A 16,270-nucleotide genomic window follows, 5' to 3' on the forward strand; every position below is an offset into this window, starting at 1 on the left:
TGTGAAAGCATAATTTTATTTTGAGAAGCAATACAAATTAACATATACTCAGCTTAGAAAAGCCCAGAAGCCACAAATTATCATTTTTTGTGAAATCTTTTTAGCTTTTAAGCTTTTTAATGCCTTGTGGTGATAACGCACAACATTAGTCTTTCATTAAAAAAAGAATTTACCACTGACAAGGGCAAATGTGACAACTTTCTCTCTTACCACCTTAACGAAACTTGTCTACATCTCCCTACTTTAGCAATTCAAACCATCCAGTTCTATATCTACGTACTTATGTAGAGTAGCTTACCTAAATGTCACTGCAAGAAACAAAACTGGTCTAGTTCTTCATTTTCACTGCTTGTCTCACCTCCGTTTTTCCAGTACAGCATGTGGACACAAGAAGTCTGTGCCTCACCACACCTGTGGTGCCTCCGTATGTGATAGCTATGCCACTACATATAAGAACAGTTCCATTTTGATGAATATATGGATAAAAAATGGGTTCTTATTGTGTTTACGAAGTTCTTATGGAAAGCCTGCCAGTTACTCAAAACTGGGATTTACTAATTAGAGTTACCTTGATTAAAGGCTAGCTCCCGAAGAGCTCCTGTGGATAGCAGGCTTAACTTTAAGCATATGATCAGTCCCATTACGTTCACTGGCTTTAGCTGGACTGCTCATAAAATTAAGCGTGTATTTAAATGCCTTTCTGGATCAGAGCCCAAGTCCCTTAGAGAAGCTCAGGCTCGGAGCAGTGGTACCTTCTGAAGCCAGTACGCTTCGGGTGACTAAGGAGCATAAATCCTCTTCCATATTCTGTCAAACCGAAAAGCTGTGGCATTTTGGCTGACACAGGCCCTGGAAACATTGTCTACCACTGCTAACTGGGAATGCCAGTTCATCAGAGCTTGGAAACGAGTTACTTCACTGACCTGGCAATGGCTCAGGCTGAGCTAGTTCAGAAAATCAGGACAGGAAGATGCAAGAGCCTAGATAGCGCACTATGCTGATGCGACCATCCTCCTCCCAGTACTGAAGCAGTGGTTGTCCCGGTGTCTCTACACAGCTGCGCGTTCTGGTCTTTACACATGTCCTCGTAGCAAAATTTGATTTTGGGAGTGTAAGTAATGCTAAGGCTTTTCAAATGGTGCTCGTTATGTAACACTGCATGTTTGCCAAATTCTGGCGATTGCAAAAAAGAGTGGAATATAAAGAGGATCTAATGTCTGGAAAATGGGTGATTAAAAAAGGTCACATAAAATTGACAATTTTAAAAACATATATTCTTACCCTTCTCGTTGGAAAATAGTCCTAAAACAGTCCCCCAGGCTCTTGTAACCAGTCGGATCAGTTTTCCCTCTTTGAATTTGGAACCTAAAAAAAATATAATTTACATCACAACATGAGAAGTCAGGGATTTTAAGTCACTTTTAACTTTCCAATTATTATATAAAAGGAGTTTTAAAGATTTTTTTATGTATCTGATTCATTATTATGTACTGTTCCTGATATACTTATTAACACTGTTTTCATAGAAGCTGTTAAACTAAGGAAAAATAGAGCTTTAGTAGTAACTTTTTTTGTAGTTTATGGAACTCACAGTATAGCTATCACCTTTGACATTTACACCTCTTTCTAGTTGTTTGAAAAACAAGCTGTTAACCCTGTGCCTGATCCAAAGCCCACTGAAACTAATGGGAGTCAGAGTTAAACCCTGTTTTTGAAAATCTGAAATGGAATACTATCATGTGTTTCACTATGAAATGAATCCACTGCGCAGTTTCTTTCTTTTTATATCTGACGCAATTACAATAAAAATCAGAGACATGACCAGAAATTAGAGCACCATTCATTTTTCATAATTTAATAATAAGATGAACAATAAAAGCAAGCAATGAATTATTTTAATTAAAACCTTGTTTTCTCTATTCACATTTTGACAACAATAAAGTTTTCAACAGGAAGCTTGTGGCCTTGAAAGGAAAATCAAGATTATGATTTAAGATTGTAAACATATTATTATTTATGATTCATGGATAGCAACAGTGAGTTTAACAAACTACATTATTTTACTAAGTATTACCCTATTTCTTGCAGTTTTAAAACTGCAGCTATCACAGCCAACTAAATAGTATGGAGAAGTTTTGAATGCATTTTTAGCAATAACGCTTCTTTTTAAACTGCTAATTACTATATAGCACTCAAGAAAAATAGAATATTGATAGCAATTCCAGTCTACAATAGCCCTGTATCAGACAATCACCAAGTTGGCTTTATCACTAAGTGCAAGAATACTTCTACACAACAAATAGTGTTCAACAGTTTCAAGGGATAACTGACGTCATAGTCAAGCATGTCATATGCCACAGGTATGTTGCTGTTCTGAGAAACATCTATTGTTATTTATTCTAATCATGATACTGAATCTCACTAATAAGTAATGAACGAAGGTATTTTTAACTCATTGTTAAACAGTGACGTTCTCCTCTCCCTCAATGGAATTCGGTAGGGTCAAATCAAGGTTTGTATTGTGGCAAAGGCATTCATTGTTTTGACCATCAGTGTTTCCTAAGCTGTGTTCTGTGCTACCACATCTAACATTGTATTCACTTTGAGGAAAAAATTTCCAGTGATGTAATACAATTTTTTTGGGCAATTATGAAGGCAAGCCCACACGTTTTTTGAAAACAGTTAGAAGGAAACACTGAGCCCCTCCATAGTCCTAATAAAAGTAGTTCAGGCACATCTGGGATCTCTATCTGGGGTAACCTCTTTTATTAGCACGAGAACTTGCTGCCAAGTTGGCAGAGAGGAGAATGCTATTCAATAGGCTTACACTCAAATAAGAGCTGATGCATAACATTTTGTCTGAAAAGAACCCTTGGGAAGGCTAATAGTTGAAAATGCCTCAATGCCATCACACAAAGTCCAACAGTAATATCAGCTACAGAAGCTTTTACATTGTGGCAATCAAGCCATCAAAATTACAACAGAAAGTAGATTCTATGCACATTTTAATATATTTAAGACTTGATTATTTATACCTCTCAGTTCAAAACCAAAAGTGACTTTCTTTTGCTTAAAGAAATCTTTCAAGAACTCACCAGTAAATAACTTTTTCCAAGTATTAAAAAATACAGCTTTCTTAACCCAAGCACTTTTCCTCAAGTTTCCAGATTTGGCCTGCTTGTAAACCCAAAACAAAGCATCACTGTTTCTAAAACATCCCCTGAATAACGCGCCTTCCCTCTCTTTCGCCCTGCAAATGCTCAAGCATGTCCTACTAGCACGTGTGTAAGGTTCCCCACTAAGTCACGCATGTACAACTGTTTGCAGAACTGGGGCTTTAATCCCAGACTCACTATGGATCTCAACAACATGGTGAACATACTTATGCAATTTTGGTTTACAGTTAACACAGTGTTGACTTCTCAACTAAATGTAAATGATTTAACAAAAATACATCTTTGATAGCAATAATGAAAATCATAGCAGAAGAAATGCAATAATATCATAAGTAATTTATGTGTATCAGATGAAGGATAATTTCTTGCTAAAGAAGTTAAATTGAAGGAAGTTTACATTTATATTATTTTTTTGTTTTAATGTAGATAAGACCTTTGTATTAAAGGAGTCCGTTTGTAACACTGAATCACACAAATAACATATTCCTTCCTTTAGGGTTTTTGGATCCATTCCTTCCCTAGTAAATCTTTTTTATAGCTTTAACAGCGATCCTAAAATACATGCCAATTATGTGCTTCAACCTAGATCTGCAAATTGGGTTCTTTGATTCAGAATTGCTTGCCTCAATAAAATCATGTGTAACTTTTTAATGAACTAGCTAATTGATCACCAGCACTTGTTATAAGAAGCTCAGGGAAGAGCTGAAAAAAATGTTTGTTTGTTTTTCTGGAGGCAGCAGCAGCCTGTATTAGTAATCTTAATAATACAGAAGAGTGAAAGCTTTCACTTCAAAAACAACCTGGCCTGTTTTTAATGATTGTTTAGAGGAATGAACGCAACTGGGGGATACATAATAGCTTTCTCTGCTTCGAAGCCATTCCTTTCTAAAAGCATTATAAAACCACTGAATTTCATGCATTTTTGAAAGCTGGATGCCTGCCTTGTATGTTACTAGCTTTGCTAGAACGAAACAGATAAATTCTCCTATAAACACAATCGGAGCATTACCTTCTGATTTAATTCATTATTTTGAAGTCTGAAAAGAAGAATGTGCAGGGGGCGTTCAGAGACACACTGAACGGACACGGGCAGCGAGGCTCCTCCAGGACCGGGATGAACGACCTGCTACTCACTACGAGCATACAACAGGCGTCAGACTGTTACGTGTTTACCGAGAGCTTTGTCACTCTAAAAATGATCATCAGGCTAACTTTCCTCCTCTCTCATCTTCCTGCTTCTTGGCTTCTTGGCCAAAACGCTGTGGTACCGAGCACTCCCCCCACGCTGGGAATGCTCACAGAGCGGTGGGAGGCACTTTGGCCCCCAGGTTACCTCTTCCCACCCGGGACTGCCACTGGCACCTACTGCCTGCCCTCTTGGCTCCTCCTTGCTGTTCCACCTCCAGCTCCCACACCATGGGGCACCTCACAGCCTCCCTTTCTGGCTCATACCTGGTCTTTTTATGTTCTGACTGAACAGTACCTTTGCAGGAGCTTTGTTTGATACAAAAGTGTCCTGATACTGTTTTAAAAGAGAACGTCAGTGTACTTCTGCGTTCACCCCAGAAGACACATGGTTGGGATCTCAAAAAGTGGAAATCATGTAAAACCATTTGAGGTTTTGGGGTCTGTTCAAAACGCAATGCCTTCATTGAAAACTCTGCATGATCTAAACCCATGAAAATATTTTAACTTACCCACACTAATCAGCACTACAACTACTACTTGTGAAATGAATACACCTAAATTATTCTTATTTTGATAGCATGAGAGAGAGCATTTTTATGGTTATAAAAGTCCTTGATCAATAACTCTCAATGGGCTCAGCCTGAAATCCCACAATGCAGAAGATGCTTGAGTCCTTTCATCTGTTCTCCGAACCACTGACCATTTAACAAGTGATACATATGGCAGAGCAATGACTCTACATAAACACACGTATCTGTGTAAAATGCCTAACTTACAGTTCGTGCTGGTTTCATAATAGCCAGTATTTTATTCCAAGTTTTATAAAATCCTCAGTCCACAGGATGCTTTCCTGCTCCCCTTCCTGTGGCAAAAGTCCTGTAAGGAGTCTTTTCTAACACAATCAATCTCTATAGGAGAACAAGCAGATGTGTGTGCTTTCTGAGGAAAAAAGAAAAAAAAATCCCTCTGTCAGTTGCTAATTTTTTTGTTCATATTTGCTGAATCAAAGCTGTCTGGTGGATGTCTGCTACTACAGTATTCAGGTATTTGGTGTTTAAAGTCTGCTCACCACAACGTTACTGAGAAATCCTCCCCCTTTTATTTACTGATCTGGGCTGGAGAAAGATTTCCAAGTCATGCTGAAATTGTTTTAGTCACCTTAAAGTCTAAAAGGAAGAAACCAGTATTTTCATATCTAGATTCAAGTAGATAGTGAGCAGTTAAATCCCAGCTATGTAGGACAACCGCAATCTGATGCGGAGCAGACTAGACTCACCAAATTCTTGCCACTGGGTTTGCAAAGACTATACCCTCATGCGTAAATTCCAGAATCTCTCGCTGCTTTTATACAGTGCTGCTGACTAGTTCCTCAACCACAAAGTTCAGAGGGAAAGAAAAACACTGACTTAGAGAACCAGGCTTTATACCATGTTGCAGTGCTTGCCAACAAGTGGCAGTCTTAGCTGTATTTTCCTTCTCTTCAGATGTCTTACTAGGATTTTATCATATGTTCTACTCTATTTTGAATACAGCTACTAATATTTTTCCCTCCATGATTGGGACTTATGCAGTACAAGAACAGACAACCTCAGGTACTGAGCTGTTTAGATGCTATCTTTGTAGCATAAAGATTTATGGCATAACAACAAAAGAAATTAAATTATTGGTGCATTGTTAAATTTAAAACAACTTTTAAATAAATGTATGGCCTTTGGAAAATCAAAACCAACATTTATAGCTTTTTTTGCACTTTCAGTAATTCCCATGATTCCAGACACTCCTAGCTGTAGTTACTCCTACCAGCTTAAGTTGATAAAAAATGTATAGTCTGAAGCTTTATATAAATATACATTATTTAACAGTTCACATGCTTATAATAAAAAATAACCGCATTATAATTTAAAAGATTTTGATTTGCTAACTTAAACATTTATTCAGGTGTTACTACTAGTTAGTGCTATCTACTGATGCTTAGATTTAATGCAAAACTTTACACTGCAAAATGGACCTTGATAATATAATTTATTTCACTTTTTGGCTCAAGTTCTTTGAGTTGCTTATGTTACTTACAGGATAATGACTAAATTGAGAATATAATTCTGTCACTTATTTTAACAGTAAATCATATAAGCTGTTGAAGAACTGAATATTAGATTTCAAAACAAAAAACCTAATTATTTTAAGCCAAAGATATAAATTTTTCTAGTGCAGTGGTCATATTTTAAGTATTATAGTATTGCTATGATGATTATTTAACTGCAAAACCCATATAAGAATAAATAAAGTAGTATAATAGAGAGCAGGCAAAGAACAGAACTTATTCCAATCATTCTCCATAAAAGGCATAGATTTGCCTCCATCTAACCATGGCATTTTTCCTACAGTTCATATTTACTTCACAAGTAATAAACCAGAATGATGGGTAGAGAAGTATTACCAAAAATTATTTCAAAATTCATCTAAATTAATTCCACTTTGTTGGAATTCATGTTGCTTGCTAGTTTATTTACCTCTATGACTTTTGGGGGAGCATGGGTTTTTTTTGAAGAAGAAAGAAAGGAATAGTAATAATGGAAATAATTTTAAGGATACCCTCAAAACTCAAAATTCTCTGCAGACATGACTTTTATGCGAGTTGGAACATCAACTACCAGGTATGACGGTCAAATAGAAAATTACCAAACGCAAACCGATAAATTCTCACATTTACCAAAGTATTTGTCAAGCACTGACATCAGCCTTATTGCAATCCTGATCCGTTCTTCTGTCCTCTCCCTATCTGATTGGTTATCCAGCAATTTGTACATTGTCTCTGACAAAAGAATCTCAGAAACTGCTATGAAATACAAGTAGGACAAAAGGAGGGAACATCATTACCCATGGATGAGAAAGAAGCAAACACTTGCCTACATCTGAATAAGGAGTACGTTCACAGTAAAAGTTAGAGCTAGATCAACGACAGATTTAGCAATTTACAGCAGAATTTAGATGGAGCAGATTGGCTGTTCTGATCAAAATTTGAATCCATTAAGATCATCATTAGTTGCCACCTCCCTTTAGGTTAGCTAAAAGCAATTTTCTAAACCCTCATAAAACAATTGGTCTGAACTCTTTCAGCCTCAGTGATGAGAACTTCCCGTGAGTGGCTCACTCTGAGCTTACAATTTTTTGAAAATATTTCCCCTGAATGAACTGCATCGTTGAATAGAGAAACAGCAAAGTCCTAAACATGACAAAACGGCTCAGGTACTCTCAGTACACCGGTACTCTCAGTCAGTTCTCTGAATGTGAGTCATATTCTTAGACCAGACAAAAGTACACTAATCAGAACAAAAATTTCATCTTTCCCGTACTTCCTTTTATAGATGACTTTTCTCCTATCTCTTGCTTTTATATTCCAGCTAAGCAGCACATCATTCCATCAAAAATATCAGGGGGAAAAAGAAAGCAGTACTATATATACACCGAGAGAGAGTGTAATAAAGTGTTTTAGATATGAAAGCTGTTTTTTGTCAGCAAGTAATGAAGAATTATTCTACTTTTTCTCCTGCAACAATTTTTCTATTATGTGCATGGGACAAACATACATTAGCTGTTATGTCAGAAAGAAATTTTCCCTTACATGCAGTTTTAGAAGAGAATATTTAGCAAAAATAAACTTGACCAGAAGCGGGTCAAATTAACCCACGTAATTGTTTCATTCAAATCTACTCTGGTAATTTTGCCAATGAACAAAAATTAACTAGTCATAGCAGTTACATGTCAATAATTTAATACCTTTCCAAGAAAGAAATACAGCAGAAACTAAGTTCAAACCATAAATATTTTTAATAATCTAATTCCATCAATAAGAGTGTGTGTGTGGAGGGGGAGTTCAAAACAACAACAAAAATTTTAGTGAAAACTACCATTTTTTCATTCAACACTAAAAACTGGTCAGAGAAACATCATGCACACTCATAGCTATGATGTTGTGCAAGTTCCCTTTTATTCCAAGGGTGAAAATACTGGGAACACTTGCGTGTTTCATAGCAAGGTGAAACAATGGAACGAGCTCAGAGCTGGTGTCCCCCCACCTACGGCACATGCACAGCAAGGGTTTCCTATCTTCAGCCCCCAGCTGCTAAGTCCTGCTACACTCCTGTGTTTCTGGGGTCCCAGGCACAACTGGCAGATGTGGGCTTCTACGAGCTCCTCACAAAGTACCAGCCTTTCCTCTCAGTTACGGACCTGCAAACAGAGCACATGTTTATTATCCTCTTCTTCTGTCTGGAAAGCCTATCTACAAGTCCTGCCGGAGCAGGAACGGCTCCACCAACCTCTCTGCCAGTGTCACGGATACCTTGAAAGTACAATTTGGTCCTTGAAACTTTGCTTTGCCGGCCCGGATACAACTTCTGAGCACAACTTCAGGTGACAGTGATGATCATAAAGGGACAGCTATATTTGAGAGATCACACAATATTTTGTTTGAAAGACAGCGCAATATATATGATCTTAACAACCTTATGAAGGTAAGATTGGCTAGGAAGTGACCACTGTAAGAGTAATAGGTAAATTTAAACACCACTTGTGTTTTTTGTCTACATCTTCTTTGTAAAGCATTTAGTTACACTGCTAAAAGAATCTGCCGAAACCAGTAATGGTAACCCAGCATCTTAGTTTTTAAAGTGATAGTTTATTTCTGAAACCTTTTGTAATCTCTATTTCCTAAGTAAAAACAATTCTCCAAAATCTATGGAGTTTTTTTTGCCCCTTATCTAAACTGGACAAATAATTGAAAATGGCACTATAAGGAATAATTTTGTATTGTCAGAGATGATGGAGTTATTTTTATGATTTTAAATATAGGTAGTCACTCGTGGCCTAATACATCAACAGAAGTCTGTTTTTCATTAGTTTTGGATAAAGTCTTGTATGTTTTCCTTCAAAACAGCTTATAGAGAAACAACAGAGAAAGTGATGAGGAATATAAACTGATGACTAGAAAAGATTTCGCAAGAAATCAGATATTAGATTATATTACATAAAGGCCCCAGTATCCAGTCTCAATTCAGGGAAAAATGAGAATGTGGTTTGGCCGATTTCGGTGTGTAACATGTGCCTGCTTAAAAACTGTCCAGTTTCTTATCTCAGTTGAACTTCTGTTACAAAAAATGTATATCCTCTCTTGACCTCTCTCTGCTGGACTAGATGGAGCTTTAGCCTAGCCCCGTAGGGCCACTCTGGTGTCCTGTGACATTACTGCGATCTATGAATCCATTACTGAGTCTCTGCAAAATGGAGCCTCTGAAAAAATTCACCCATCAGTTAAAATTGTTACGGTATCAATGATACCAGATTAGAGGAATAATTTTGCTGCCTTTAAAAAGTAAGGGTATTCTCTATTACTTCAGGAAGATACAAAAGCAAATCTTAACACAGCTTTGTAAAATAAAACATGCATCTGAGAAGCCATAGGAAGGTTTCAAATGAATAATTATTACTGGTCATTACTGGTCAATACCTGAAATACAAACAGTAAGCATTGTTCTAAAACTCTTCCAGTTTAGAAAAATGTAATTAAGATCTATATCTCACAGGAAAAAGTCACTTTTTTCTTCAAGTCCTACAGAAAGAGTCAAGTATTTCTACATAGTTTTCTCAAGAAAGCTTTGATTTCAATGTCCCCTATGGTGATCACGCAGCACTTTTCCTTCTGAGAAGGCAGGAAAATTGTTGTGGCTTTCTGGCAAGAAGATTTTGGGGGAGGATTTTTTGGAGGGTTGTTCAATACTTTTCAGTATTCGTTAGCATTTTAAGTTCTTTGATGAGATCAATCCCATCATAGCTTAGTGTATTTTGATTTTTTTTTTTTTTTGGTACTATTAAAATGATTTAGCACCAAAAATTTGCAAACCGCAATGAAATATACATTACACTTGCTCCCTACGGTCAAAGTAGGAAAGATAACCAAAAATATCTTTTCTCCCAAAGGAAAGAAATGGTCAAATACAGAAATACAAATTAATTTTCAGTGGAAAATAGCCAAATTCAAATTGTGAGTTGCTGAAAGAAGTGTTAGTTTTGAGTGTTCACCCAACTTCCTATGCTTGTGCTGGAAAATATTTAAAAGGGAAACAATTTCATTATGATATTGTGGCTGAGATTTTTAAAACACTGGAAGGGATATAACCAGACTTACTCTACTCGAAAGTACAGCTAAACCCCCTGCATTTGAAAAACCTTAACTCACATGCCCTTTCTTATTAACAGACAAACAATTTAAAATGACTAATAGCTAATGTACGCAATACGGACATTACCTACTATGCATATGCTGATTCCATGTAAAAATGACTTTTTTCTATTAGGTTGCATGTCTGAGCGACAGAAAACGTACACCCTTAAAGCAGCATTACCTTTTGAAATGAAACTAGTAAAACGAGGAAATTCTGAGTTAAAGACTGAAACTCAACTCTTACCCACCCAGCTGTGCCCCAATATTACAGCTTATATGGAATTCATTATCAGCCAGTGCTGAGCGACCTCAGCAATTCTTAACATACAGTAGGGCATAACAAGGCAAGTTAAGGATGAAATTTCCTCTGAGGAGCTATGACTTTCTCTGCTGTTGTGACTTAAAGTAAAACTAGTAAAATAGCGGAACACTCTTGCTTTCTGTAATGCAATTTATCCAAGTTAGTGCACTTGCCTCTGTAAAAAGCAAAAGAAAAAAGTAATCCCATATCTTTACGGAAAGTTTGCTGTGTGTTGAAATGGTAGCTTGCCAGTGTCTTTCAGAGTCCACAGATACATAACTACACTTTCAGCAAATTTTTGTGTAACATTAAAATTTATCCTAGGAAGTGAAGAAAAGCCTTTGACACCTGGGGATACACTCTATTAATTCACCGTATGAAGTTATTACAAAAATAAAGAAGATGAGTTCTCACAAATGCAACGTAGTGAATTACTCTGGAAAAACAGCAGCAGCAGCAATTTTCAGACTTCAGCAGATTTATTTTTATTTTTCTAATAACTCATACTATTAATAGTATAGTATTAATGCTAAACAAAACTCAGGAGAATTTAGAATCCAGGTTGTACGCTGTGGTCAGAAGACTAATTTTGAGTATGCAAAACCGTGAATCACAGTGGCTACGAAGCTGTCAGAATACTATTTTTTCACAGAACTAAAAAGCCCCACCCAATGAGATTATTTTTCTTTTTTTATAAATACATTTTGAAAACTGCCAAAGTTCAACTTTAAATATTTTACGGCCCAGTTTTAAACACCAGAAAATAAGACGTAATGCTGTAATGGAAACACTAACAGACTCTTCACAACAGCCGTGCAAGGCTGCACCTTTATATCACAACACACCCCCCCAGCTGAAAAAACTCACTAGTTATCCAGGATAGTGTGGAAAAAAAGAGCGTTGTTATTTTAAGAAAGACAGTCGCTTGAAAATTGGCATAAAGTGGTGAAAATTAAAAAGGAAGGTTTCTTTTTTTCCCCAAACTCAACCTAACTACTCCATAAAGTAATGCACAAATCATTCATTATAATGAGTCATAACAATGATTTGTGATCTTCCAAGTTTTCATTTTATGCCCCTCTGTTTTTCCTTAAAGACAGGAGGATAGACAAAGACTGGAAACTTTGGGTCATATGGATCACGGCACCACTGCTATGTCTGGAATTTTCTTATAAATATCCTATTGCTCTGAGGTTCATAGGCCTGACTGAAACAGCAGGGACGATCTCATTTGTACTTTTATAGTTGTAGAGGGATTTGCAAGAGTTAACGCAATTTTCCATAATATTTCTTACCGACTTCAGGAATAAAGGGAGAGTTCCCTTTTTAATCAGTATCCGAAACATTGTTAAGTCTAAAGAAAAACAGGACTTCTTTCAGATTTAACAAGACTTTTCCAAGTGCTGATAATTTTCAAGGTACAAAGCAAGGCAACTTTTGAAAAAGAGAGAGGATTTCAGCAAAGCATTTGTGGGTAGCAGGCAGTACAGTAGTCTGGAGGATATACTTCTCAGCAGATTTTACTGCTTGCTTGCAGCCTTGTGCCTTTTAAAGATTGCTTTTCCAAAGCAAAGTGTTAAATGATTCTTTTTGATTAAATGAAAATCTCCGAGTCAAGGAAGTATCTTCAGGTTCTGTTACAGCGATGTCTATCTCAGAAAAGAAACCGTTTCACTAACCACCAGTGGGAAGCGAGAAAAACTCCTCCTTTCATTTTGTACATTCACAGAAGTCTTTTAAAGGCATTTTGCTCGTGTTCTTCTCCAGGCAGGCAGGCAGACTATGCTAACATGGCCGATCCGACTCAGCTATTGAGCCCGAGGACTGAAAAACAGGCACAAGAAAAGGCAGTTCTGATGTTGCCATGCAGTATTTCTGGGGGACTACTGCTTTGTTTCCTTACCACGTTCAATACCCCTTCCATATACCCACTTACCAAGTCTCTAGCAGTGCTGCATGGACTCAGAGATAAAACTAACTGAATTATTGAATTATTGAATGGCTACTGGGCTTGCTAAAAATCTGTTAAGAAAATGTGCTCCAGTATGCTTACACAGAATTAACAGGTAATTACTATCTATAATATTATATATAAGGAGTGGGTTTATGCCTTTGTTGGTCTATAAATTGCTATTTGTTGTCTAATGCCAATCTGAATAAGAGTGCGATAAATAAAACCCTAAGGGTACAACGTGTAGGCATGCCACCTCCCTCCCTCTTTTTCTTAGTGCATATGCTGGCTAATGGGAGAAGCAACTATACGGCTAGCTCTTTGGAAGAAGAATAGCACAACTTATCTTCTTCCTAAGCACAACTTAGTTGTGCTGTTCTTCCAAAGAGCTAGCCCTATAGTGTGTGCTACAGGTTTGCTATGTGACGTAACGCTGGCAGTAGGTTTAGCCGCTCCATTGCGGGTCTAATCTTTGTGCAATATAATCTGGGCGCAGAGATAGGAATCCAAGGATCCCCAGGATCCAACTTTCCCTGCTTTGGATCCTTAAAGGTGCCCAGACTAAGGCATGAGATGGACTTACTGTACCTAAATGTCGCAGAGTACGTTGGTAGTATCCTTGTTAAAAACCTACAGCTTGTCTGACTTGTGGTCTGACCCTCTCCCAAGAATAAAGCTGACCTTAAAGGTCTGCAGAAAGGAATCTCCGGTTTCATTACATGCAGGGGAGAGTTTTTAGCCTTTTTCTGTTACAAGCCTCTCTTGCAAATGCAAACAGCCACCCTGCCTACCAGCTAAGAGACTTATCACCTGCCAGTTTATTAGAGGTCATTTATTAGAGGTCACAAGATGCCAACTTGTCATTGGAACTGGCAGCAGAAACCGCAGCCTCACAATCCACAAACACTGCTACTTCTGTTGCGAGAAGTTTTCACCATGAGCCGGTGGTCTGGGAAAAGGGCAAATAGGGAAAGTCAGTCACTGGGGAATGACTGATGGATGTATAGGGAGTGAGCAAAATTATGAAAATAGGTGGGAGAGAGGAGTGCGGTCCTGAAGAAACACTATATATTGAGCAGATGGAAAACCTTGAGGCAGTCATTGGTTAAAATACGAGCAATGTATCATTGCCTCTGCTCCTTCCTTGTCATCTCTAACACTTATAACCAAGCACTGCAATTCTGCAATTTCCCTTCTCTCCCTACTACTGCATTGAAGGGATAGTGATAATGTAGACATAAACGATATCTGAATTACTACATGGTATTGATTTACTCTACTGTAATGTATCAAATGAAACGCATGTATCGAGTTAAACTCATCAGCTTCCATTGACAATAAAAGCAGCTTAAAAATACACTGGAAACCTATGTTTTAATTTTATATAGGTACTTCTGTAGGACTTTCTATCCTCAGCAATAAATATTACAAAAAGGTATGTAGTTTTCAGAGGTTTCCAGACCTACACCACATCTCATCTTTACTTAATATCAAGTGGCATCTCTAACATGTCTTTACGTCTTTTTTTAGGATCAAAGACACTCCTCTGCTCACTGTTCTGTTTAACATACTTCAGCAACTGTTGTTTTCCTTCTCACCACTAGACTATATGTGTGCACAGAAATAACTTTCCTAAACTACACAGAGGAAATATGGTATGAGTTGAGAATCTGATTTTCTTTTAAGGAATATGTGAAGTGAGAATGGTTCACTCTCTACATCACTGTTATAAACTATGTCTGAAGAATAAGAGGGGTGCTAAGAAGAGTAATGTATTTCCAGATCTGCTGATATAATGGCCCATAAGTAGCCTGCAAACTTCCTGCCCAGGGTCAGGACTGTGTAGTAAGAAGCACTTGACCTGCTTCATTTCTTGTCATTTGGTTTCCGTCCCAAGGGCTATGACTATGTGGAATTTCAATTAATATCTTGAAGAAGCTCTTCCACAAATATGATATGGCCAATTGCAAACATGTATTAAATATGACTTGCTGCCTTCAGAAGAATTCTCTGCCCAATGGAGATGCCAATGGTAAATACTGGCTGAAAGTGGGAAAAATCTTTACCCTGTACCTAGGTAATATCTAGATAGCTATAATAGTATCTAGAACTGCTCATCTGTTCCTATAGACTAGGTTGTACTATGAGTGATGAATCAGATTCTAAAAAACACAGAGGAGAGTCAGAATCAGTCAGTAACAAATCACTTTCACCTGTTCTCTCCTTAGTAGAGAACTTCTTTGCATACATAAGAAAAAGAAACCTCTTTCTGAAAAAAAAAAAATACACCACCTGATTTACCCAGTATTTACCCACTTGATTCAAGAAGTACTTTCCAAAACTGTACCAAAAATCTATTTGTTTACCAGCAACAAGCCCTCATTAGACTGCTAAGAAGCTTTACAAAAGAATTCAGGGTGTGAAAAACCCCAAGTTATTTCATATATAAGCCCAGAAGCTCTAGGAAATCCGGATATGGTCATTTGAATGATTTTATACATGCATGCATACGTATACACATTCCTTGTCTTCCCTGTAATTACAAGGAACAGAATTTTCTGTATTATTAAAGAAAACAGTTTTTCAGGTAGAAACAATGAACACACCACTAATTCACATCTTCAAATTCCTTATTATGCTTGGTATACACTTGCATGTTAGTTAACTAAACGTAAATCAATAGATTGACATATGCCATAGGGTTTAGATACTAATTTAACACCTCTGCATAAAGTTAGAGAGGAGAATTATAAAATCACTTTGAATTTATTATTTCTAGAAAGAGTAGACAAAAGTCTTTGAGGATTAATTTCATGCTGTGGGTTAAATTTCACTCTCACGATAGGCCAACTATTGCCTGGGGCTCTACAGATAATGAACCTGCCAAGGGATTAGCAAGGAAACACTTGTGTTATTATAAATCGTGTACACTTCCCTTTCTAACCAACTTCATCCTTCATGACATTAACAAATTACACTCTCTGTCCGTGTTTCAATATAATGCGAGGCTGTGAATGAGACTGAACCAACAGTACATTAGATAAGATCTTCTCAAGGCATAAATGGCTATTAAATTTGGTTGAAAGATCCAGACCTCCTGAAACGAGAACGTAAGACATTTTATGTCAGATCTCTCCAAGACCCAGAGAAACATTTGTATGTAAAATCTGTCTTCAGAATATCAGCTGATACAGTCTAAAATGGCTTATAGAGAAATGTGTACAAAGGAATTAAATGTAACACAGAAACAGAGGAAATTTTAGGGAGAATTAATCTACCACAAATAGTCTAAAACATCCCAAGCAAAGATGTTAATCACTTGGCTTCACTGCAAACAATGGATTTACTAAAGAGCTCAAACACATAATTTATGGTATGTATATTAGACTAGAAGTTCCAATAATGATTTTATGCCTAAGGCCAGTTAGAATAGT

The 16,270-nt window shown here is 37.1% G+C and overlaps 1 protein-coding gene across 3 annotated transcripts in view; it reads right to left on the reverse strand.

Annotated features, from left to right (window-relative positions):
• The window catches only part of SLC25A21 (solute carrier family 25 member 21), a 261,114-nt gene that overhangs the window by 69,927 nt on the left and 174,917 nt on the right, over positions 1–16,270 (reverse strand). For all 3 annotated transcript variants that reach the window (XM_054826670.1, XM_054826668.1, XM_054826667.1), the window contains exon 3: positions 1,282–1,365. In XM_054826670.1, the coding sequence (XP_054682645.1) occupies positions 1,282–1,365 (84 nt within the window). The remainder of the gene's footprint in view (positions 1–1,281; positions 1,366–16,270) is intronic.

The sequence above is a fragment of the Grus americana genome, chromosome 5 (assembly GCF_028858705.1).
Source record: "Grus americana isolate bGruAme1 chromosome 5, bGruAme1.mat, whole genome shotgun sequence".
Classification (NCBI taxonomy): domain Eukaryota; kingdom Metazoa; phylum Chordata; class Aves; order Gruiformes; family Gruidae; genus Grus; species Grus americana.